This window comes from Mastacembelus armatus, chromosome 8 (genome assembly GCF_900324485.2).
Source record: "Mastacembelus armatus chromosome 8, fMasArm1.2, whole genome shotgun sequence".
Taxonomy (NCBI): domain Eukaryota; kingdom Metazoa; phylum Chordata; class Actinopteri; order Synbranchiformes; family Mastacembelidae; genus Mastacembelus; species Mastacembelus armatus.
Window position 1 is genome coordinate 12,374,780 of NC_046640.1, and position 23,411 is coordinate 12,398,190.

The 23,411-nt window shown below is 38.1% G+C and overlaps 1 protein-coding gene across 1 annotated transcript in view; it reads right to left on the reverse strand.

Annotated features, from left to right (window-relative positions):
- Nucleotides 1–1,036: 1,036 nt before the first annotated feature.
- Nucleotides 1,037–23,411, reverse strand: part of hs3st4 (heparan sulfate (glucosamine) 3-O-sulfotransferase 4) — a 67,745-nt gene continuing 45,370 nt past the window's right edge. Inside the window, exon 2 of the mRNA XM_026326165.1 lies at nucleotides 1,037–1,691. Coding sequence (XP_026181950.1) covers nucleotides 1,037–1,691 — 655 coding nt within the window. The remainder of the gene's footprint in view (nucleotides 1,692–23,411) is intronic.

Consider the following 23,411-nt stretch of genomic DNA (forward strand, 5'->3'; position numbering starts at 1 on the left):
CAGATGTTTGTTTAACAAACTTCTGCTTGGTCCTCCGCTGTTGTTCTTCACCCTTATTGGTGTGTTAGTGTGGCAAGAGGAGAGTCACAGCAGAGGATTGTAAAAGTTAACTGATACTTTAGGCGCTGTTTGGCAACAAGAAGCTGTTTTTATCAATATGCAGAACTGTTTAATGCACAGTTTTCCCTTGATGTTTGTTTTACGGGGATTCATTTATCAAATTATGCCAAAACCACTGATACTGAACCACATCTGAGCGCATGGTCATCAATATGCTAATGTTCAACTATGCGGTGAAACAATCCAATTACTGAATGATGGTCACTGTACATCAGCTCTCCTATTGAAAGTCTGCAATTAATAAGTGCAGAGCAACCAAAACACTGAAACTGAGCAAATTAACACTTTGGTAAACTCAGACTGCTAAAAATGGATTGTCTCCACCCAGGACATGAACACCTGAAAAGATGAGCACACGTCAAGAGATCATTAGACTATACGTCTTTCATTTTTATCTTTTCTTTCTCTTCTGAAGCAGCAAGACAGTGCTAAAGAAATAATACAAAGAACTTCTTGGCCTCAGCCATTGAAATAGAATATCTTTTTGCACTGAATGCTGGTGAGTGGGTGTGAGGGCAACAAACTGCAGGAAAGTAAAGGGAGAAAAAACAGGCAGAGTTTACCCTTAGGGTTCATGAGGTAAGGACACTTAACTCATCGCATGCACAACCATAGTCAACATGATTTTTATATCAGCGCTATGCTCTAAAAACAAAAACGAATAAATCATCTCCTTTTCACAAATATAAATATATTTTGTGTTTAGTATATACAATAATTATTTGCCATCATCAACATTAGTACTGAAGGGAGAGAAAAAGCATGTCAGTAAACTCTTGCTAATGGATACAGACACTGCAAAGACAGCCATGATTGATTGGCGTGCTCAAGCACTCTCTCTGAAGACGAAGCGCGACAGTAGTAGTTTTATTGTGAAGGCTGGTGGTGTGGCTGCGCCGTGCCATGTTGCATTTTACTAGTCCTGAGAGCTACGGGATTCACTGTCCTCCTCCAGCTCCCATTCAAAGTTCTGGCCAGTCATTTGGTAGAACATCATATTAAAGGGTTTGTAGAACTTGTGCAGCCTCCGAATCACATCTGGGTCAATTTTTGGGTGAGTTCTCCCCTTAGACTTGCCGAGGCATCTGGGAGTGCTGCTGTCCTCTGGCTTCTTCAGACATGGAAATCCTTTAGTTTTATTGAAGTAGAAGTGTTTGTCGGTGACGATCCGCTTCAGTCCCAGGAAGTCCTGCACTTTGGCCATCTCACCTGCGGGATCCACAATGAGCCTCTCCCCGCTGACAAAGTGCATTTGGGAGAGAGGGAAATACTGCATCCAGCTTTCCAAGTGGAGCGCATATATTCCTATACGCAATGCACTCCATGAGGCGTCTATAAGACCCAGCGTCCGGTTCTTAAAAGCGAGAACCTCAAAGGTAGGGATCTCAGGTTTCTTGGACAAAGTCTGTGTATAGTCTGAAATGGCTCTAGTGACAGGATTACGCACCACAATAATAAGCTTGATGTCCCTGGCCATAGAGTGGATACGCTTTGGGGCATGGTTAGTCACAAAATAGCTGGGTGTCTTCTCCATGGTGATCTGCCCCTCCAGCGTTGAAGGCATCAGGTCTCTGGAAACATAAACAGCAAACACAAAAAGCAGCTTAGCACGGTATTATACTCAACACATCTTGCAGTGAAAATGAAATACCCAAGGACACGATGCAAGCAAATTTGGTACGTTTATTAAGCAGTACATTATTTGAAATTACAAGTGAAAATAACTGTTATTATTATCACTGGACATTATGTTGTGAGGAGAAACATACAGCTAATTACATCCATGGAGTAATATGCAAGAGATAAAAGAAAGGAGATGAAACGGCAGGCAAGCAAGTATGCTCATTGCTTAATTGACTCCATCTGTGTTACTCCAGGAGCTGTTTTGGAACTTTAATAATGAGTTCGCTGCATATCATTAGTACTTGGGTGCCTGGGGTATTGTTTTGTCATACATTTATTATGCATGCTAGGCTCACACTCTGTGCAGTCAGTTTTATTTCTTATTCACATGCACTCCCCCCTGCAATGGGTGCAGGCAGCTCTTTTCTTCTAACCCTCTCTGTACTATGTTTAAGGTTAGGAGCTGTTCATTGAAGGCAGCAGTGATTAATTATCAGATTCAAGGTGATAATTTGTAGCACAATTGAAAAATATCTTAGCCACAAATATTATGTTCAACTCGGCCTCTAAGGATGAGGAGAAGGATACAACAGAGCAGAGGCAAGTATATCATACACACAGAAGCAAGTCTTGTTTCCACAATTTCTATTTTTGTATCAATAATAAAGCATAGCATTCGCCTCAAGCAAATCCTTATCAAATGTTTACACTGATGTTCATTCCAGTCCATGCTGTTTTCTTTGTTTGTAGGCTATGTGATTCAGTGCTAAATTGGTACATTAAATCCTCAGTGAGACACACCATTAATTTAACTACTAACAAATACGAGTGCTGCAGCTCCACAATACAATATAAAGAGAAACAGAATCCAAGCATGCATAGTATTTTTCCCTTCCATGTTAAGTAATGTTTACTTGGAAATGAGTGTGAAAAGCAACCAACCAAAATCCAAATTTTTCCATCCAGAGACTCACAGATTTAGCTGCAGAAAATTCTTCATAATTCTGGGATAAAAGCTTTTCTCCTCCCTGAAATATATATTTTTTTTCCCCAAGCTGCACTGCACCACAAACCTACAGTTGTAACGATATAGTCACATCAATCATTCGCATCTTGGACATATTCTAAATTAACTGTTCTCCAGCAAAGAATCCAATTTACTCTGCAAAACATAAGAGCTGTTATGCACATATCGACCAACCTTACACACGCACAGACAGACACACACATGCATTCATGGATAGTAGGCTGAAAGTCTCACAAGTGGCCTGGTAATTGCATCTCAGTAACAGCATTGCCTTCCTGATGGGTAATTTCCCTCTGGATTATCTTTGTCTCTTGACAGTATACAACTGTGGTTACTTCTGGGTGTGTAATGGGATAAACATATCTACAGATAGCACAGTGAGTTTAAAGACCATTGGTTGTCATTATATTCTGTCACTTCCCACACACCCTTTCTTACAGTAATGAACATTAAAAATTTTTTGTAACCATTCAAGGACTTTACTTCTGTTTGTCATTTAACTCCAAAGTACAGTAGGTGGTCTGGGTGGGGTGGGGGGCAACATAACCAAGTTAAACAACCTTGAAACCACCGATATCCTACTAGAGATGCACATAGACTGCAGCATCTCAGTGGTAATACGATGTGCATCTGTCAGAGCATATCCAATCGACAGGACAGATTTACAATGTTCAAGGTTACCTTTTTCAAGGCGTGTGCATAACAAGCCGTGGGCCTCATCGGGCTCAACGCTAATCATCATACATTAATTACAAAACAATGGAAACTGCACGTGCCAAATACTTTGTTATTGTGGTTTCATTTTGAGCCGGAATCAGTCATGGATCATGTACGTCTAAAATGTCAGTGGGATGGCAGGGCGGGATGGAAATCAAAATGCTGATAAACAAAGTAATTTCTCTGTGCACGGCAAATGACTCCTCTGGCCTTGCAGTCTAGTGGAACCGTTGTAAACAGTTAACTCCTGCTTTTTTTTCCCCCCTTCTTATCAGCTGCTAAGCTCAACACAGGTCATTCAGATGGGTAGGTAAATAAAATCCATAGTGCTAAACAGGCCCTGCAAACCATCTGCTGTTTACCACCTCAGACTGAGAGAACATACCGCGTAACATTTACTTGCTTGCATTTCAGCACATGCCCAAAGCTTTATTTACATAGCAAACAAAAGTGTGAATGTACAGCAAAGGTGTTTTAGACTTGGAGTAACTTTTAATGATCACTATTAATAGAAACTCATGCAGATACTTCACTGTAGAGAAAGTAATTATGATTCCCATAGAAGACTTCTTATACCTATATAATTTGTGAGAATACATTTGCAGTCTAATCCATCAAATGGACAAATAATAAGAGATAAAATCAACCTTTAAAACTACGTTTCTCAGGTAGCATTGGGATTGTGTCTCTTAACTTAGGAAGGAAATCCATTTCACATCGACTCCTCATGCAGTTCAGCTCCAGAGCATCCCCGTATGCCTCAAAAGGTTGATTTATCTTTCAGAATATGCAATACACCAAACCACACCAAATTTTTGTTTGTTAAGACAGAAACTAATCTTCACAAATAATCACAACTGTTCGTGCCAAAACGCCCACCAGAAAAGTGCTCTGGAACATGCCCAGGCATTTAACTCAAAGTTTCATTATGCTCTGTCAAACTGGTGCATAGGGAATATTTTGAGCCATGATGAGGTGAGGGATCACGCTAATTTACATTCCCAGATACTAATAGGTCCAAGCTGTTTCTGGAGGAATCAAGCTTCTCCAGAGAAGCTTAGTTGTTTCTAATAAACTCTGGCAGAGAAATAAAAGCTCCCCCAGTCTCTCATTTGGATTGATCACGGCTCGGCTGCAGAGTATCAATCCGCTGAGCTTCCTCCATGTCATGTCAAATACAATCAATTATTCTAAAGGAGTCCACTCATAATAAGCTCTGGAGTCCTCAGAGAACATGTTTTAGAGACAGTGCCAAAGATGTGGGCAGACTTCTGTGAACCTCTAAATAATTCCTGAAAAAATAATATGATGATAAAGAGGTGTAAATGAAATCTCAGTTTTGTTGTTTTGCTGTCAGTATTGACTCAGTTACAGAGTAATGCTTCTGTCATGGAGGTGCAGGGATCATTGCCCTTTATAGAAGAAACATAAGTCATGGAACAAGAATATTTTTCCAGAAAACTATTTGCAAATGAAAATTTTAAGGAACATTATCACATTTTCTCACTAAGGCAGAGTGCAGGCTGACAGCAGAAAGGAAAACAAACAGTAATTGTATTGAGGTGTTACTCTGAGTCCGATTGCAAATATCAATCGAGGGTGTAAGCAGCTATTCATCAACAACAGTCAGTCAGTCAGGACATTTGAAGTGAGAGCTACTGTGGTCAGTTTGATGTGAATAATCCCATCATGACATTACAGCTGCACAAAAAACAAAGACACTGGTTTACTGAGAAGAAGTCAAGAAAAAGAAGAAAAAAAAACAACGGTCGGTCGATCAAATGAGTCATTCTTCACTCGGCTCTCAACAAGTGGATGCATACATGTTTGGCATACAAAAAAAAACACAAGCCTACAGGCCAGAGCAAAGGGTCTTAGTGGGTCTGTTATAGAGTGGGAGGTATTGTTTTGTCATGGTTAAGGTGCAACTTTTAGGAGGAAAACAAACACAGAATAACTCAGTCGCCAGATGAGGTTCACGTCATGGTGAAGAGTTTGGGTTGTTTTGTTTTTCTCCTCCTGAATCTGACCTCTCCACCTGATTGTAGTGAAAGGATCCTTTAGGTGGGCTTGCCTTGAAGCTACCCACTGGTTTAGTTATGTAATATAAAACACAAAGCTCATAGTATCATGCAAGGTATCAGTCAGAAAGATGTGAGTACTTTCAAAATACTATATTCTGTAGTTGTTATTTAAATGAAGCTGCAACAGGTTTTGATATATTTCTGTCTTCAGATTCATTAATTCATATGCTGGATAATTTAATGAAGCTGTGGTGGGAACTACAAAGGCCAGCTCGCCCCGACACTCCTCACTCACACCTATTACTTCTTCATATCACTTTATCCAATTAGTTTCCTTCATGTTCTTCACACATTTATTCCCAAACTAGTCAGTCTGTTTCTCCGATTTTTTTTAAGGTTCCTGCCAAATTATTTACCCAGCATTTTGTTCATCAGCCATTTCTAGATCCAACAGGTCTTTCAAACTGAATGATAAAAAACAGTCAGTACTACAGAACGTGAACACAGTCATGGTCATCTTGGCTATAGATTGTAGAGCTGTTGACTGTGTTGTACTAAGAGGTATTTCCCATGAATCAGAGAGAGTTTTTTAAAATTTGATTGTATCTTATTTAGTTTTATTTTTTTTATTTACAATGTTACCTTTACATTTCTAACTAATTAAAAATAAAATGTTCATCCTGGTGTTTAGATATATGCCAAATTATCCTGTCATAATCTACATTATTATTGTTGGTGTCTCCAGAGTTCAGCTAGTTTTAGTGAAAAGCAAGTCATGAAGAAGGATAAAGATGTGAGACTAATTAAAACAACACAAAGCTCAGCACTCGAAGTAAGCCCATTATACGTATACTTCTGCAGGACTGTGGGCTTTGACAGAATAGCTGAGGACCGAAGTGACAGCTGGTCCTGATCAAAATCTTATTCCCGACTCGCTTCCCGAGGCCCCCCAAAGACCATTCCACGTCCAAAAGTAGGCAAGCCAGGTACTTCTCTCCCCACATCACCAGACTGCAGCACCGAGATCTGAAGCTGTGTTCAGATGCCCTTTGGACATAAAACATCATGAAATAAAGCGTGATGGCGAGGGAAATGATGAGGATGCTTGGAATGCATTACCACCCTGCATCATTAGTCTATAACAGTGTATATGAGCCTGAAAATTAGTCCATTTTTAACTGTATTAAAGCCCATGAAGTGAATAGAAGCAATCTTAGTTCAAATCAAAAACTCAAAGGTTATTGCTGTTTTCAACTCCAATGTCTACTTATAACATATCTCTGACTAAAAAACACCGATTTAAAAACACTAATCTAAAAAACACCGATCTCTCCTCACATATATAGTTCAGACCCCAAACCTAAAATAATATTCTTACATAATAATTCATCTGTGCAGTAGCAGTCTGCCACTTCCATGAAAAATTTTCTTCTTTTCTTCTTTGTTTGTTTATTTGCCTTTGGATGAGCTGATGAGAGCACTTCAGGCTACACTCATTCAATTTGATCACAATTGCCCTCAATACTCTGTTATTGATGTTGTCACTACAAAAACAAGCAGTCGTGATGATCTGGTTCCCACTCTGCAGGAGCAGCAAACAAATCCATAGAAAAATGAGACCTATTCACTCTCCACAAGTTGTAGCATGAGTAGAAAACTACTGTCTGAATAGAACATATCAGCTACATACAGTGGAATATGTTGGCTTTTATTTGATCATATCTGTTTATGTTTGTTTTAGAGTATATAGCATTGTACTCTTTAAAAATTTGACTTTTTTTATTGACCTCTGCATCTTATTATATTTACTCATGGTGCACAAACCCCTCTCAAAATGTGTATTAGCTCAATGACAAGAACCATAATTGGAAGCTACACCTGAATACGTCAGAGTCAAAGGCTAAAATTTACATCCTGGAAAATGTTCCAGGAGATCCAGTTCAGTTAAGCAGAACCAATTAATATGACAGTTTGAACATGATAAATTTTTCTTGTCTCAGAAAAATAGCCTGCAGTTCAGGATCCAATCATGTTACTGAAGTTGACCAGATGTAAAACCCCACACCTGACGCAGCATATCCAACACCACCATGAATTTACCATTAATTTTCTTTTATTTCTCATTAAAGCTAATAAAATGCAAGATATATTCATGAGATTTACATTTACCTTTAGGTGAGGTAGGTTGATCTGAGGTCATGAAGTGGAACATCAGTGTAAAATTAGTACAGTAAGTGTAATTTCCAAAATTAAAGCATTTCTGACATTTGGCATTATTAATTTTCAGTTACACAGAGCGCACCATGCCTGCAGTGATACAGCGTCTGACAAGAAAATTGAAGGACATAATTTATTCTGTGGGTAAACAAGTGGCTACAGAAGATATAAAATGCTGCTTTCCATCAACACAAAGCCATATGGCTGAAACATCATCACCAATACATAAAACCAGTCATTTAAGACAGCAAATGAAATAGAAGCTGTATCTTTAGAAGCTTCACTAGCTTTTTTTTTTCTTTATAGAGTAAATTCACAAAACATCACAATGAATATAGGGAAAAAGTTACAGCAGGCAAATGTCTTACTTTAACCACTCTGTTAGTGCTGAAGAAACTCTGTGCCATAAAACTGCTGGGAAATGTCAAAGTCTGCAGTGTCTGCCCAAGGAACAGCTATACTCCCACTGGCTCCACATATTTAGCAACCTTTAGGTATTTACAGTTTGCACAGAGAGGCTAGGATTTGGGATGGCAATTTACTTGGCTTTATTTGACGCTTATTTGTTAGGCTACCAACATTATTTATAGCTATAGAAAGAGAAATGGGTAGAAATCAACAATCCACATTAAAGCCTGTAAGCTACCTTAATGCACGAGGCATCCTGTGAACAAAAATGCAACAATGCCACAAAAACACAACTGGACTATAATATTGCAGGGTCAGTTTTGAATAATAAGGTTTGGTGGATTATTAGTACAATGGTAGCACAGAGTTTAACCCTAATAATTGCAATAACTCGACCTCAGCTCTCTCTATTTGTATGTGTTGCAGTACTTCGTTCCACAGTAACAATGACACAATTCAGCATGAACCATTGTCTATTATTTAATTGCTATGAGACACAAAAGCATAGTTTCTGTGAAGGCGATCTACTTCTCATTCTATAAGCTAGATGGCATTGGACCATTGTTTTATGTGCCAAACAATCTGCCACACAAAGCAAACTGCTTTATTTAAAATTTATTATGAGTGAGCTGAGTTTTTTTTTTTTTTTTTAATGCAAGAATAAGCACATGATGACACATACAAAGGCCAATTCTTGCCAGAGTTTTAATCTGAGCCTTGCAAACACTTTGATTTCACTGTAAATATATTTGGAAAATTAAGTTAAAATTTAGAACTAAAAAAGAAATGATTCATTTTGCTGCATTTGCTCTTTATAGCAAACAAGAGCTTGTCCTCACTCCATTTTCAAGCTCAGCAGGTATTTCACAGGGATAAATAGTGTGGGAGTCTTGTGCTTTGTCATGAATTAAAAAGAGCATCAAAATGAGGATGACAAAGACAAATTTTGGCCCTAAAATATTTACTACATAATAATCAGCAGAAAAGGATTAGGCACCTTAGCCAATTTACCAAACCTTAACTTTTAATTTCCACTAATATGGATTACCGTACAATTCAAGAGTCTCCATCCAGTGTCCAGACTCCTGTTTTTACAATTGAATTCCTCAGGGGCCCGATTGGTGTTGTTTAACATCCAGCCTCAACAGTGATGAGAATGTGCCTCCAGCAACTTTCTTTCTTTCTTTCTTCTTGAGCCAGTGAAGGCGAGGTCAGGTCTGGATGAAGTGCTGAAGATGTAATAGTGACATGTGTGTTACCTGCCTCACTGAAGTATTTTGCACACTGTCCTGCTCTTTCCTCATTCTAAAATGTTCCACATTTACTCTTTTAAAATGCTTTTCAATCTAATGAGGAACAATAGTGATGTAACTGCTTAAAATAAAATTTAATTAAATCATAGTTATTCTGTACTATATTTCCAGTGCACCAGGATCTCCATCACCTGAAGTGTGACTGATGCACTGTGACTAATGTTTGACCCCCTGTTATAATGGCCACATATACAGCAGCAGCACTCTGACATGGACTTTCAGTGGAATGTGTATTGATCCTGCAACCTGAGGGGTTTAAAATGAGTTTGAGAAAGCAAAATGTAAGTGAAAAGTTTGGTCAGCAAATAACTGCTGCAACTGGTCAGCAACTAAATGTGACAAACGGAAATGATTTTCTCTCTGTGAGCGGTGCAACAGGCAGTCCACCATCATGTTTATGTTGTGTGCTGATAGCCCTATAAGTTTAGCGTGTATAGTGTGTTGATGCTAATTATCAGGCCATGTTTTAAATAACTCAATAAATGAAAATGGCATCAACAAAAACATTGCGGCTCTTAAAGTAGTATTTCCTAACACACCTCTTTGAGGCGATCACCGTAATCAGGTGCTTTTTGTAAGTCTTAATGAGATTTCTCAACTGGTAGTGTGACCCATTCTTCTTCTTCTGTCAGGTTTGATGGGTGCCCTTTCCCCAATTGCTAACTCTTCTAAACTGTTTCAGCTCATTCCATAGATGCTCAAGGGGATTAAGATCAGGACTCACAGCAGGCCACTTCAGTTCTTTCTTCTCATTTGTTCTCTGTGCTTTTAAATGGATGTTTCGAGTCATTATCCTGTTAGAGGAGTCATGACCTGCAACTGAGACAGAGCTCTCTGACATCAGGCAGTACGTTTCCCCCCAGAATACCTTGATAATCTTCTTATATTATACTGCCCTGCACAGATTCAAGGGACCCTGTGGCAGATGCAGCAAAGCAGCCCCATAACATAACAGAGCCTCCTCCATGTCTCACAGTGGGGATGGTGTTCTTTTCTTTGAAAGCTTCATTTTTCTTCTGAGAAGACAGAGCTGATGTGACTTACCGAAAGCTCTCATTATGTTTCATCTGTCCAAACAGCATTCTCCCAGAAGTATTGTGGCTTGTCACCCTGCATTTTAGCACACATCACTAAGTTTCACATTCACTAAGTTTCTCTTTCAAAACAGTTTTCCTGGGTCTTATTCCACGGAGCTCACTTTCTTTCTGACAGCCATGTATGGTGTGACTCTACCTTGATCTTGGAGGTCAGTATCTGTTCTGAGGTTTTCCTTGGTCCTTGTTTTCCAGCATTCAAAATGTCCTTCTGTTTAACCCAGGCTCAGTTTATTCTTGGCATGTCCAGGGAGGTTGGATATCCCAAAGATTTTAAGCAACTGTGGTCACAGGAATAACATGTTGCTTGGAGATGTCCGTTTAGCCTTTTTGACCATGCTACCAATTATTCTGTTCCTCTTGTTGGCTGTCATATTTTATTTTTCTTCTCCCCTTGAAACTTGTTTTCTTCTTCAGTATAGTGACCACAATGAAACTAAATAAAACGCAATATTCTTCTCCAACTAAATAGTCAGAATGGCTGATTATATGATTGACACCTGTAATATTCACTGAGGACAACTGTCAATATCACTACAATTCACTTATCACCACTTACCAATAATTTTGTTCAAGCCATTTACAATATCTTTGTAGAGAAAGACTGATAAAACAGACATAAGAGGAAAAAAAATAACAGAGAGGTGAAAAGGAGAGGCTTGAGATAAAGTGTATCTATTACCTTTGTATGAGAAGTCACTGTCTCAATGGCTTTCCCCAGAGATACCTCACATACGTTCAATACACACAAAATGCACAGCGGTGTGAGGCGTGCTGCAAAGGCACCTTAAATACCAATCAAACACAGTGGCACAGGTGAAATTCTTTTCAGCTGCTGTGGCAGGTCATCCTAGGCAGGTTGACCCACCCCACTACTCACTGTAAAATATTAATGATGGCAGTAGCAATGGAAAATAAAAGGAATAGAAATGGGTCATCAGTAGATGTGGGGAAAGGTTAAATGTGGTGAAGCTGACATTGGCAGGAAAATTGTTATCAGTGCTAATGTTGAATGAATACTCAGAAGCTCCTTGAACTCAGATTATTATTTCTGAACAGCATGACAGCTGAACAACAACTAATTAATCAACATTTATTGTTGTTAAGCTTTGTTAGGTTATGAAAATAATCTTCAAATGGAACCCATTAGAGACGGTATAAAGACTCCAGCATTAAGTTGCTGAGTCTTGTTTTAAACTGGTGAAATGGTTAAAAAAAAAAAAAAAAAAATCTATATTACAAACAAAATCACCAAAACTGTATGTGAGTCTTATTCTTCATTCTTATTTATGATATGTATCTGTTTGCCTTCAGGGAGTCATGCTTAGAATAGGGAACTGTGACCTTAATCAGACAGTGTTGTTAAAGTGTATTTCTTATAAGGTCTAACAGTCAAAACAGTAGAGTAGTCCCATAATTGAAAATCAATCAGTGATTCAGACATTACTGGAGTATATATGCTGTATTTATCCAAATGACAAGCTAATAAAATAGTGCCATTTCTCTTCAGAACAGAAATGAATGAAAATGGCAGAAAAATGAAAATAATCACAGATCACCCCAATTAACTTGTGCAGGATAATCCTGGTATTCTGAAGTCAAACTATTTCATTGCGCCTTCAAAAGCACAATATTTATCTCACCGCATTTATAAAGCTTTGGGCTGTTCTGCACAAATCTGTTGGAAAAGCGTTGCTGTCTGTCGAGTACGTGCCGCTCGTAATCTTTCGCTTTAATGTTTGAACCTCGTGAATAAAACTCAAAGTAAAAGTACTTTTCAGAAAGAAATAATATTATAAACAGAAAGCTTCTTGGATCACTGACTAATGTGGGCATGATAAACGAATGAAACCATAACATAAATCACCTGTAGATTAATTTTTGTCCAAACCTCTTCTTTTAGTATTAACATTGGAAGTGTTTTGTAAACGATAAAGTAAAAACCAGGAAACCTGTGATCAGAGGAGCCTGGGAGACTTCTTCAGCTAGACACACTTTGAAAATGATTACACCCCAAAGCAGTTCACACAAACATTTGGACTGTCATTTGCAAGAAGAAAAAAAAAAAAAAAAAAAAAAAAAAGATCGATTTTTCAAGCAATCTTCTTTTCAACTATTTTCTTCATTGACAACACCACTTACGAACCTTTAAAACCTTTAGCCTCGTCTTGGCCTATAGAACCAGTTTATTGATTGTGCTCAGAATAAGAATCCTGAGAATCACTATCTACAATTATTAATGCAGAGCTGAAGCCCTGGTGTAGGTGAGAGCTCTCAAGGTTTATACACATACACCAGTAGTATCTGTGACATGAGAGATAGTTCATTTTATCATCAGCGTGTTTCACTGGAACAGCTGGAACAGTAGAGAGGGAGCTTTAATTTAAAGTGCAGACACAAACTGAACTGTTAAAAACAAATTACCACTGAAAGGTTTGAGAAATATGGTTTTCGAAGTGGAATTTACAGCTACTTAAATGCAAAGTGTACAGAATGACTGAGCTGCTACAAATCAGTTAACTAAAAAGAATTCTTCATATGCCAGCATTTCTGATTAAGCGTCACAGCTGAAATGTCTGCTGTTTCTTCTACAGTAGTTAAAAATATTAAAGACGATATTGTGATGTTGTAATTCAGCAAACAAATGAAACAGTAAAAGCATGTCCAAGATAATATCTTTTATAATAAATTGAAAGGAACAAATAAATGAAAATCTTTGAAATCTTCTACAGCTACAAGGAATTATTTGAACATTTATTAGACTCATCATTACAATTTCAATTTGGTTTTGTGTCACAGTGCATCTTATATGAAAACATATTTTAAAAGTCTATGTCATTTCATGTCCCTGTCATCTAAATTTGTGTTGTGCTTACAGGGAGGCAGTGATGTTTGTACTGTAACATCTGGATGCAAGGAAATAGGCTGCTAAGAATGTTATAATCATGCAGACAAGGCCTAAGCTGCTCCATTACGGGCTAAGCTGACCTATCAGTGGGGCTTTTGCTAATCCAAATTCTGCTTTAGCTGGAGGAGATTGCTCAATTCAGAGAGTCTACTGTGTAGGGGGGGGGGGGGGGAATCCAAAATAGTTCACCTTCCATGTGAGCTCCTATCATTTGTGAGATATTTATCTCCCAGTATATGCACAAAAGTTGAGCTATTTTTTTCCTCTAGAAAAGCTCATTTTCATGGTGAATTTTCTATTTGCTTACCATATAAATGCCATGACCAGTTTGGAGTGCCTTAGGGGTGCTTTCATTTGACACAAGCTTAATAGCCCAACCTGCCATACTTACATCATACTCAAATGTGCTGAGTGACAGTTATATTTACAGCTGCAGACAGGAGAAGGTACAGAAAAGGTATTTTATGGAAGAATTACTGTGTTTACTTGTAGAAGCGCATGAATATTTCTGTTATTCCTGACAAAAAGCTCTTTTAGGGTGCTTCTGTTTTAAGGGTGTCACTTTTGGGGATGCAAACACTTCTCTAAATTTTTGTTGTAGGGATATTTCTGGGTTTACTGTGACTTTAATAGCTTTATAGAAGCTAAACGTCAGGCTACCTATTTTATTCCAAAGCTGGTATGACTGCAGCTAATATCAGCATTTGGCGCCACAGATACACTACGTTAGCAGGGCTGACATGACACAGGGGAAATTAATTTGCTACAGCCATATAATGGTTGGTTATTTAATCACTGTTAGATTTAATCTAACACCTTAATCTCAATTGGTTCCTTCTCCTTCTGGAGTTTCATACCTGCAAAACACCGAAAGGAATTAAACCAAATCTGCTATGAAAAGCACCTAAGTCTGCAGTAAGAGTGGGTTTACTGCTCTGTCAAAGGAAAACACAAAGATGGCTGCTAAACAAACACTCCATTTAATGCCTCTGATTATAGAGGGGTGGCTTTATATAATGGCATCTGAGTTTTTTGGTTTCTTTCATGTATATTTAATCATTTCCAGGATGAAAGCATGGCAAGTGCCTTCTCACTCGCACTGACTCAAAGACTTGCAAACAATAGGTGAACACCAACCAAAGATCTCAACTCAGTGCACAGAAAACCTCTGCAGGACCTCAAACTTGCTTATGGTGGCTGTTCCGCACTATTTGTGCCAGTTACAGCCCCAAAAACCAACAGTAAGATATTCTTTATCACTGAGGAAATGGACAGACAACACCTCGACTGTGAAATGGCTGTTGCAATTCATTGAACATCTCGCTAGTTTTCAATACTCAAGATGGGAGGAGATATGAGGATGTAATCCTTGAATGGATCTTGGTATAGCCCTCAGCCCTTTGAGCAGCTTGTTTGAGCACTTCCAGTAAAGCCATGCACACACCCTTAATCTCCCCAGCAGATGTAGTTTGACACAGCAAGTGAATCTGCCATAAACACACCATCACAAATGCAGGATAATGTTTTAGAGATATACAGATTAACTTGTGTAATCCAGGCTGCTGAAGGGAGAGCTTAAAGAGAAATGTGTCAAATGTTTATAGGTGGAATAAAACCAAACATTACACCCTAATATCAAAAGCATTTTTTTTACCATTGTCCTCAAATGTTCGGCTGAAATCTATAGAGATGGTCAATAACAATACATTTAAATGGAAATACTGTAAGTAGCCTAAATGCAACATATTTAGCAGATTATGGTTAAAAACCACAGTTTTATCATGTCATAAATTACTTTCCATGTGTCTTTTTGGACATAAAGAGCAACATAATGTTTTTAACTTGTTAAAGACAAATACATTGAATATGTTTGTTCAAAGAAGCAAAAATGACAGAATACTTTTTTGAGTGAATGTCAATTCTCAAAAATTCTGTGAATAAAGTCAAGTCACCTTCATCCAAGTGTTTTTTTTTTTTCCAAGCTATTTCATGGAATGACTGAGTGCTTCACTGACACACAGCAATTTGCAATTAATTTAGAAGACAAGGATGTTAAACACAGAAAGATGCCCACTGCTCCAAACACATAAACAGAAGTTATTCTTGCGGGAGATGTGCAGCCACTTCACTGCTGTGTCAGCTGGACAAATGCAAAGAGATAAAAATTGCAATTAGCAGTTTTAATTCTTGTGTAGTAGTTAGAGCCAAAACACAGACTAACAATGGTAAATTGTGACCTCTGAGTTTGGTTTCATTTCTGTGTTATTTTGAAAATGCAAAACAATGCTTGTTGTTTTAAATGTTTAATGCGTATTACTGGGATTTAGCATACACTGATATGATGGTTGGTGAATATGAAAGCAAAAGTTTTGGTATTCTGAATGGACCTCTTGGAAAGAATGCATGAGAGGGGGAAGAATGAATTTCAAAATATAACCAATGATTAACTCCTTAGCCGCAGCAGTCACACTTGATTGCTTACAGAAACTGCTTTGAGCATCATGAAGCAACATTTCCTCTGACAGCAAGTCAGAAAAATAAAACTAAAACAACTTTGATGTTTTCTGTGATGTTTTTTTTTTCCCCAAAAGTTGCACTTGTTGCAGTTATTGCAGCTATAAACACACTTTGGGTCCAAATGATATATGACCTATGTGAGACAATTTACTGGAGCAGTTAGCTGAGAAATAGGATGGCTTCAAACATTTGGGCAGTCACCACATATATTTTGCCCTACATTTACATTCTGCAGCACTGGATACCTTAAAGTAAACAACAACAGTTAAGAACAAATGGCTGATATCTATAGAATGTGCCCATGTGCAGGTTTAGCCACATCCATTATTCTATGGGTGGATGTGGCTATGGATTCTATGTTTGTTGAACCTAAGTTCCTGTTTGTCAGTATTAACTGTGTCAAGATGTAACTTAACACTGTGTTTCTGAATGACTGCTTAGTTTTCATTCATTCTTTGTAAAAGTGAACGGACCATGAAAATCAATAATCAACACTTGAAGCAGGTACACGGAGGAAAAACGAGTTCAAGAAAATTATCCACATGGGTTAACTAACATGTAATTACTCGTGAAACCTGCTCTGTATCTCTAGCTGTCTGTATTTCACGTCAGTTTCAATTAAGCACTGTAATCACATGATTTCATCCATTGTGGCTTTTTGATGCTTCACATATAAAAAGAATCTTACACTGAGGGTATTTTAGAAATTTCCCAATTCACTTGAATCCAAAAAAAATAAAAAAATAAAATAAATATAGGGCCTACATGCCATTTTTAAGAACATACGTCAAATTCATTATTGTCATCAATTTATTTCCCTTTTTATCTTTGAAATACAAGAGAATTGGAATTTAAACTTATCTCTTTCAGTGCCCCAGTTTTTCTTCAGCAATGCATTGTACAATGCATGTATTACTATACATCATTAACCACTATAAACTCTTTACTGATTAATCATCTAAGAAAAACAATCTCTGGTGTGTACAGAGAAACTGACCAATCCTTGAAGTGGTTACGCTGCAGTGAATGTGGACCCTCCCGTTGTGTCAAAGGAAAGCTTAGTTCATTTGAAGAATTTCAACATCAATCTGCTCTCATAAATCGAATTGAACACTGGGGTGTGTAAAGTTATACAATAAATTAATTGCCTAATGACTCTTGCACATACAAGCAATATATTCTCATGATAGCAGTGATAGAATAGAGGGCTTTTGAAAGGCCTATTCTGTAGTTGAGCGCGTACAAAAGCAGTGAGTAAGAGCGCTTTGTAGCTCCCTGTTAGCAGATGTCTTGTAATCTCGTGATGACAGTTTTGATATCATTCACAACAAAATGTGACTTCATATTTCCTTCAATAATAATCTGTTTAGGCAATAAATATGTGAAGAAAACTGGAAACAACTTTGCCAAGGGCCCTCTCCAGTGACTTTATCTTTAGCTCAATCAAACAGCAGAAATGTGTTATAGGAATAAAAAAAAAAAAAAAACAAAAACATTTGTTTCTTGAAGTGATATATGATTGTCTCCACAAGTCAAAATTTTGTATAAATGAGGCTTTGGTGAGAAGTACAGGAATAACCTCAGAAAGATTCAGCAGCTATTTCATTCGGTAGTAATCAAGTGCTATCAAGTACACTTACTTTTTTTGTTAGAGGAAACTGTTGCCAGGTAGGCAGTTGTTTGTGTTGGTATCATTTCAAGAATACTGGTCATTCATACTTTATGTATTTACTTCCTGCACTGCAGAATACGACAATAATCTCTTCAATTAAATGATGTGTTTGGTTTTCTATTCATGAAAAAAGACACAATGCTAGGTCAATTTTTGCTATTATTTAAAAGCCTAAATCTTCCTGTAAAACGTTAATACTCATTTGTGCCGACAGGTTATTAACAATATCATGTTAAAGCCTAGTTAGACGATTTCTAACAACAATAGTATTTATCAGGAAGTTAATGTATTATATAGCACAACAAAGTCCACATTAGAAGGGGGACATATTTTCAATGATGAAACCACTAACATCATAAAAGCATATTTTTGAGGCCCGCTGTCCCGCTTGTTTTCCAGATATCCCTGCCCTACACACTGTTGATTACCTGGATCAGGTGTGCTCAGCCAATCAGAAACTGGAAGAGCACAGGTAGTTGGAAAACCAGCAGGACAGTGGGCCTTGAGGACCATGGTTGGTGACCCCTGCCCTAAAGGTGCAATGTGTAAAATGTGAAAGATTTAGCGGCATCTAGTGGTGAGATCGCAGAATGCAACCTAGTGAGCACCCCTCACACCCCCTCACTCTCTCCATTTCCAGGTGTGAAGGAGGGTTACAGTGGCCTTCCCCTTTAAAACAAAATGTGACTCACTGTCTAGAGCCAGTGTTTGGTTTGTCTTGGAGACATAGTGGGAAAGCCAGATCCTTAGAAAAACCATTTTCTCTGTTTGCTGAGGAAAAACCTGACTGGACTACACAGACCACTGACCAAAACCCCAGAGCTGCGACACCAACTGCCTGCCATGTCTTATCACCTGGCATCAGTGTCCGCAGCTTCACTAATGCTCCTGTGACTCAGTGGAAGCAAATCTCTCAAGCTGGGATCCTGAACCTTGTGGAAGGTCTTGCCAGAAGAGTGGATGTTGTTTAAGAGAATAATATATTGCCATAGTTTTAAAATGTTTGCGTGTCCACATACTTTGGGCCTTAGAATGAATCTTAAAAAATATATATATATATAAATAAATAAAAAAATCATCAGGCAGTACTTTGAATTACATCTCACACGTTGTCGTTATGCAGGACATAATATGGTTGCTTTTGTTAGATTTTAATAGAACTGGATTCACAGTGTGTTCATTTTTGTCACTTCCTGCAGTTTTGAGCAGATGTTGGTATAATTAATATTACACACCACAGTCATCTTCCACACAATAGAGATTTATGCTTCATGGTATAAACTGGAAACAGCAAACTGTTGGCTCTTCTCACCGCTCTCATCTTGAAGAAATTATGAAAGATTGGTTTGAACAGGGGTAATCTCAGATGAACTGAAATGGACATGGAGTTATTAATGTTTTTAATGGGCAGTTTTTTATATCTGAGCATAGCAGCTAAAAGCCTGTCGGAAAGAATTTTCTCCTCAATTAATCCACCGGGTTGGTGGTTCACATGATCACATTTCAAATGTGCATTTTCAAGTCAACAGGCACCACTGATCTTTACAAGCCCAGCTGAATGCTGTGTGCAAAACCTTTTGCAATTTGCATGATTCATGTTAATTTTCACACACTGCAGAAGCATGTAATGTGTTGTTGGTTTTTCCAGTTGTAACAAGCATAAGACAATTTAGGCTGCTTGTCTGGGGGAAGGTTTCTGGGCGAGGAGAATTTCGGGGTATATTTTGCGAAATGATAATATCACGGGGTCAACCTAATGATTGCCTCATTATAAATGGTCTCCACATTGACTTTTACCACATCAATAGAGAAGGCTATTAAAAAATTCTTTATTCTCCTTCTGGATGTTCATTATTTCTCACAGCTAAGGATGCTGACATCTCAAACAAAAAGCCTAGAATAGACAGCGTCAGCAGGAAGAGGTAAGATAAGCCTCACTGTTTTTTTTTTTTTTTGTTTATATTTTGTTTAAATGGCCAAGAATAATGAGAGACCACCATGATAATTTCATTTTTGCAAACAAGCATACAGATTTTTAACACACTGCATTTCTTAAACTGATCTTTGTCTAACCTTGTTGTGCATGAGAGGAAATTGAGGTTTCTACACAGCTGCTTCAGACATTTCAGGGACAGAATGATGAAGTCTAAGAGACAGACTTATATTATTGATAAAGATATGGTACAAGTCCCATTTGGACAGCTCGGTATTCATGATGACTTAATGAATAGTTTGCGACAAACACATCCAATCTCATGACCACATTGTCAGACATTCTCAGTAAAGCCTGTGATTATTCCTGCTCCTCCTGTAAGTGCTCCGAAACAGAAAAGAAGCGTTTGGTTTGACTTACTTTACTAAAAGAAGCAACTTGCTAGAAAAACATTGGGCTTGTTTGTTTCTGGTTTCTCCCAGTCGGAATTCTTATAGATTTCCACAGTGCTTCTTGAGACAAAACTCAACGCCTAGGCAAACTCCAAAATGCCTTCAAGTGTTGACGCAGGGCAAAGATTTCCTGGTTTATGATACACTCTAATTGCTCCAAGGCAATTAATATTTCAAACTAGCATGTTTGCATACGTAAAGGTTAATTTTGTTAGTCTAGACTGTGTTTTTTTTTTATGTCTTTGACACGCTACTAATCAAATCAGACACTTGTTATGTTGATTTGATTAGTATTTAGCAACAGAGTGTACCCATGGTATTTCCCTCTTATTCTCAGAACAGCTGTTCAGTGCAATCTGATGGAGCACGATGAGCAAGTTAAAGAAGCTGTTAAAACAAATAAGGAGCTACACTATATACACTGCATATTTACAGTAACAATTCTCAGATACATTTAAAAATCCACATTGTTTTCAAAGAAAGAATTCAGTCTTTAAAACCACAGTTCAGTCACTATTACATTTCTGTATATTCTTGTAAAACTAAAACTTCAGCCTAAACAACACAACAGTTGTCAGACAACCAATGCTTTTGTTAGTTCAAATGACGCTTGTCAGTAGCAAATACGTTTTTAATCAATTAGAAGCTAATGCTACTGCTAAGCAAATAAGACTGATGTTTCCAGCTACTGAGCAACGTAGAAGATTAAAAAGATCTGCATTGTTACAAAAAGAATAGCATTCATGCCTGGATCCACAGGATCTGCAGCTTGACGACACCACCATAACTTAAAATGCCTATCCTAGTTAGCAGTTTCTACACTACGGCTGGAAATCACTATTTCAGGGCAGGATTTAGTCAGTGTTCAACTGAATTACTTACTGCCTTAATCCCAGTAACTTCAACTCATTTGTAAAACTGAAAAACACCCTTTCCGTGGTGTTTTCAGGCTTCTTGTGCTTTAAAAAACATCACTTTCACTTGCAGCCAGAGTGTTTAGTGATGTTTGGATGATATGACACTCTCTCTTGCCATATTTTCAAGTGCATGTTTCTTGGCCCCAGACAATCTTCCACCTCTGCTGCAAGCTGAGTGACAGAGACTCCTGTCTGGCTGTCATTTGGCCTGACCATGACAGAGAAGCACATGGCAGTGGGCTGCATACACATTCCTCTGTGGCAAATCTGCCTACGACACTGACACTCTAGCTTGGCTGGAACGATCTGTGTTCAGACCCTGAAAAGTGAACGCTACTGTCTGTAACAGAAGTAGTTTTGAGGTGGCTCTGAATACCTGTCAAGGCACATCATTGTTGTTCCTTTCTGCAATTTTAACTAAAGCAGCAACAAAAGAAACACAATAGAAGCTCATAAAGCCCAGCTGGACCCCTCTGCCCTACAGCTGACAGGCTCATCAGCTGGTATTTTGCTGGTATTTTCATGAAGAAATAGCCATCCTCCTCATACTAACATATTTATATCCCAGAGTATTCCTCTTCAGATAGAGTAGCATAAAGCCAAACAACCTGAAATATACCTCGGAAAATGTTCACGGAGTATTTTCTGATCTCAGAAAGTCAATTTTCTAATTAAGTAACTTGTGTAATTTCATAACACTATCTTACATTTGCATAATCTTTCAGTGGACTTGTAAGTACAATAAACTAGGTGGTTTAGTGTTTCAAAAAACAGACTTTGGCAAGTGTATGTAAACATTAATGAAGTTGTTCCAGTAACATCAAAATCTGATTTGAATTCAATACATCGTTTGCCAAGAAAGTCACAGCTATTGGCAAACCCACTGCACTAAACTAGCTGTCACTGTTTTGTTTCACTTAACATAAGCTGTTGTGAATATGCTGAACATTCAGCTTCTTCAACGCCGCCCCAGGAGTAATGCCTTAGAGAACAAAATAATTAACAGCTGTGCTGACACTTAAATATGTGACACTTTACTGTTTTTATTATCTGTGTCAAAATCCCTCAGCTGTGCCATCTCCACTGAGATTAAATAAGAAATCATTCATGTTCAACCATACACTGTTTAAAGATAAATACACTGACCTCATGTCTTGATGCTGTGTTAATTACACATGAATGCCACAGCATGAATGTATGGTTGAAGCATCTCAAACAACACCTCACAACATGCCTTGGCGGTACGTTATCAGAAGTCTAATAAATCTAATAAATCTAGATGGTAAAACAGTTTGACATTATTGCAAATACACTTAAATTATTATTATTAGTTGTTTCCTCGGTGTGAGTTAGGTAGTACTCACACAAGGCATTGCCTCGTACCAATGCTCCCTTCCCATTCCCCGCTGGCCTGCACTCAATCTGCACTTGAAATGACCTGAGCCAGAGCACGCTGATGCCACGCGGATGCCACCATAAAACAGCTGAAGGGAAGCGCTTTATGTAGGTTATGTATCTCTGAACTTATATATCAAAGATGTTTGATAATTACAAGCCCCTGATCTGGGAGGCTCCGACAGAATACCCACAACAGCCAATCAGAGCAAGCAGCCTAGGACACATCACCAAACAGATGCTGCGTACCTATATTTGTTAAAAACTGTTCTCACGCCTGTGGTCTCCCATGGTGAAGATTTGAAAATCGCCCAGTGTCTAGACAGTCTTAGATGAGAAGATTGAAACCACCTCCCAGACCAAGGCCATTGGTGTTGTACTAATCAGCCAGCTGTCTCTCACAGTGTTAAGCGGTACAGTACCTTCTCTTGTTAACAACACAAGATAGGCTTGCTATGCCAAAGCTAAGACTTGTCCACATTACTTTCCTTCCTTCACCTATTATTTCAGCGGATTGACTGTACCTGTCACCGAGCTTCAAAGTCCTTACGCCAGCTGAGACTGATCAACAAGCTCAGGAATACTGGAGGAAATAAGCATCTCATTCTACATAAATATTACCAACCCATGGTAACTCATTTTTTTAAATGCTTAAAAAAATGCAATGCATATGTAATTGTTTTAAAACTATGTTTTTAGCATACTGCAATTCTGCCTTTCTTGTTTATCCCAGTGGCCACAGAAGAAATAAGTCTGACATTTCTGTCTTTTGTAGAAGGTTATCTTGGGTTGCTATTCCTCCCTGCACTTGGATGAACTACTCCTACTTTAACATTAGAATAAATCTTGTCTAAACTGCTGTCATTGCTCTAGAGTAGAGCTATTTCAAAAGTTGCACAAAGGAGTTGGTGGCTGTTTCCTGCATAGGCAGAGGTGTTTTGATAGCTGTCTTGATAGGGTGGCCTTGTGAAATCCTGTGAATAAAAATATGATGAAAATGTCAGTCAAAGCAATGAAATGTCATTTAAAATACAGACTGGATCAAGGCCTAAAACTTCATTGCAGCCAATTAAA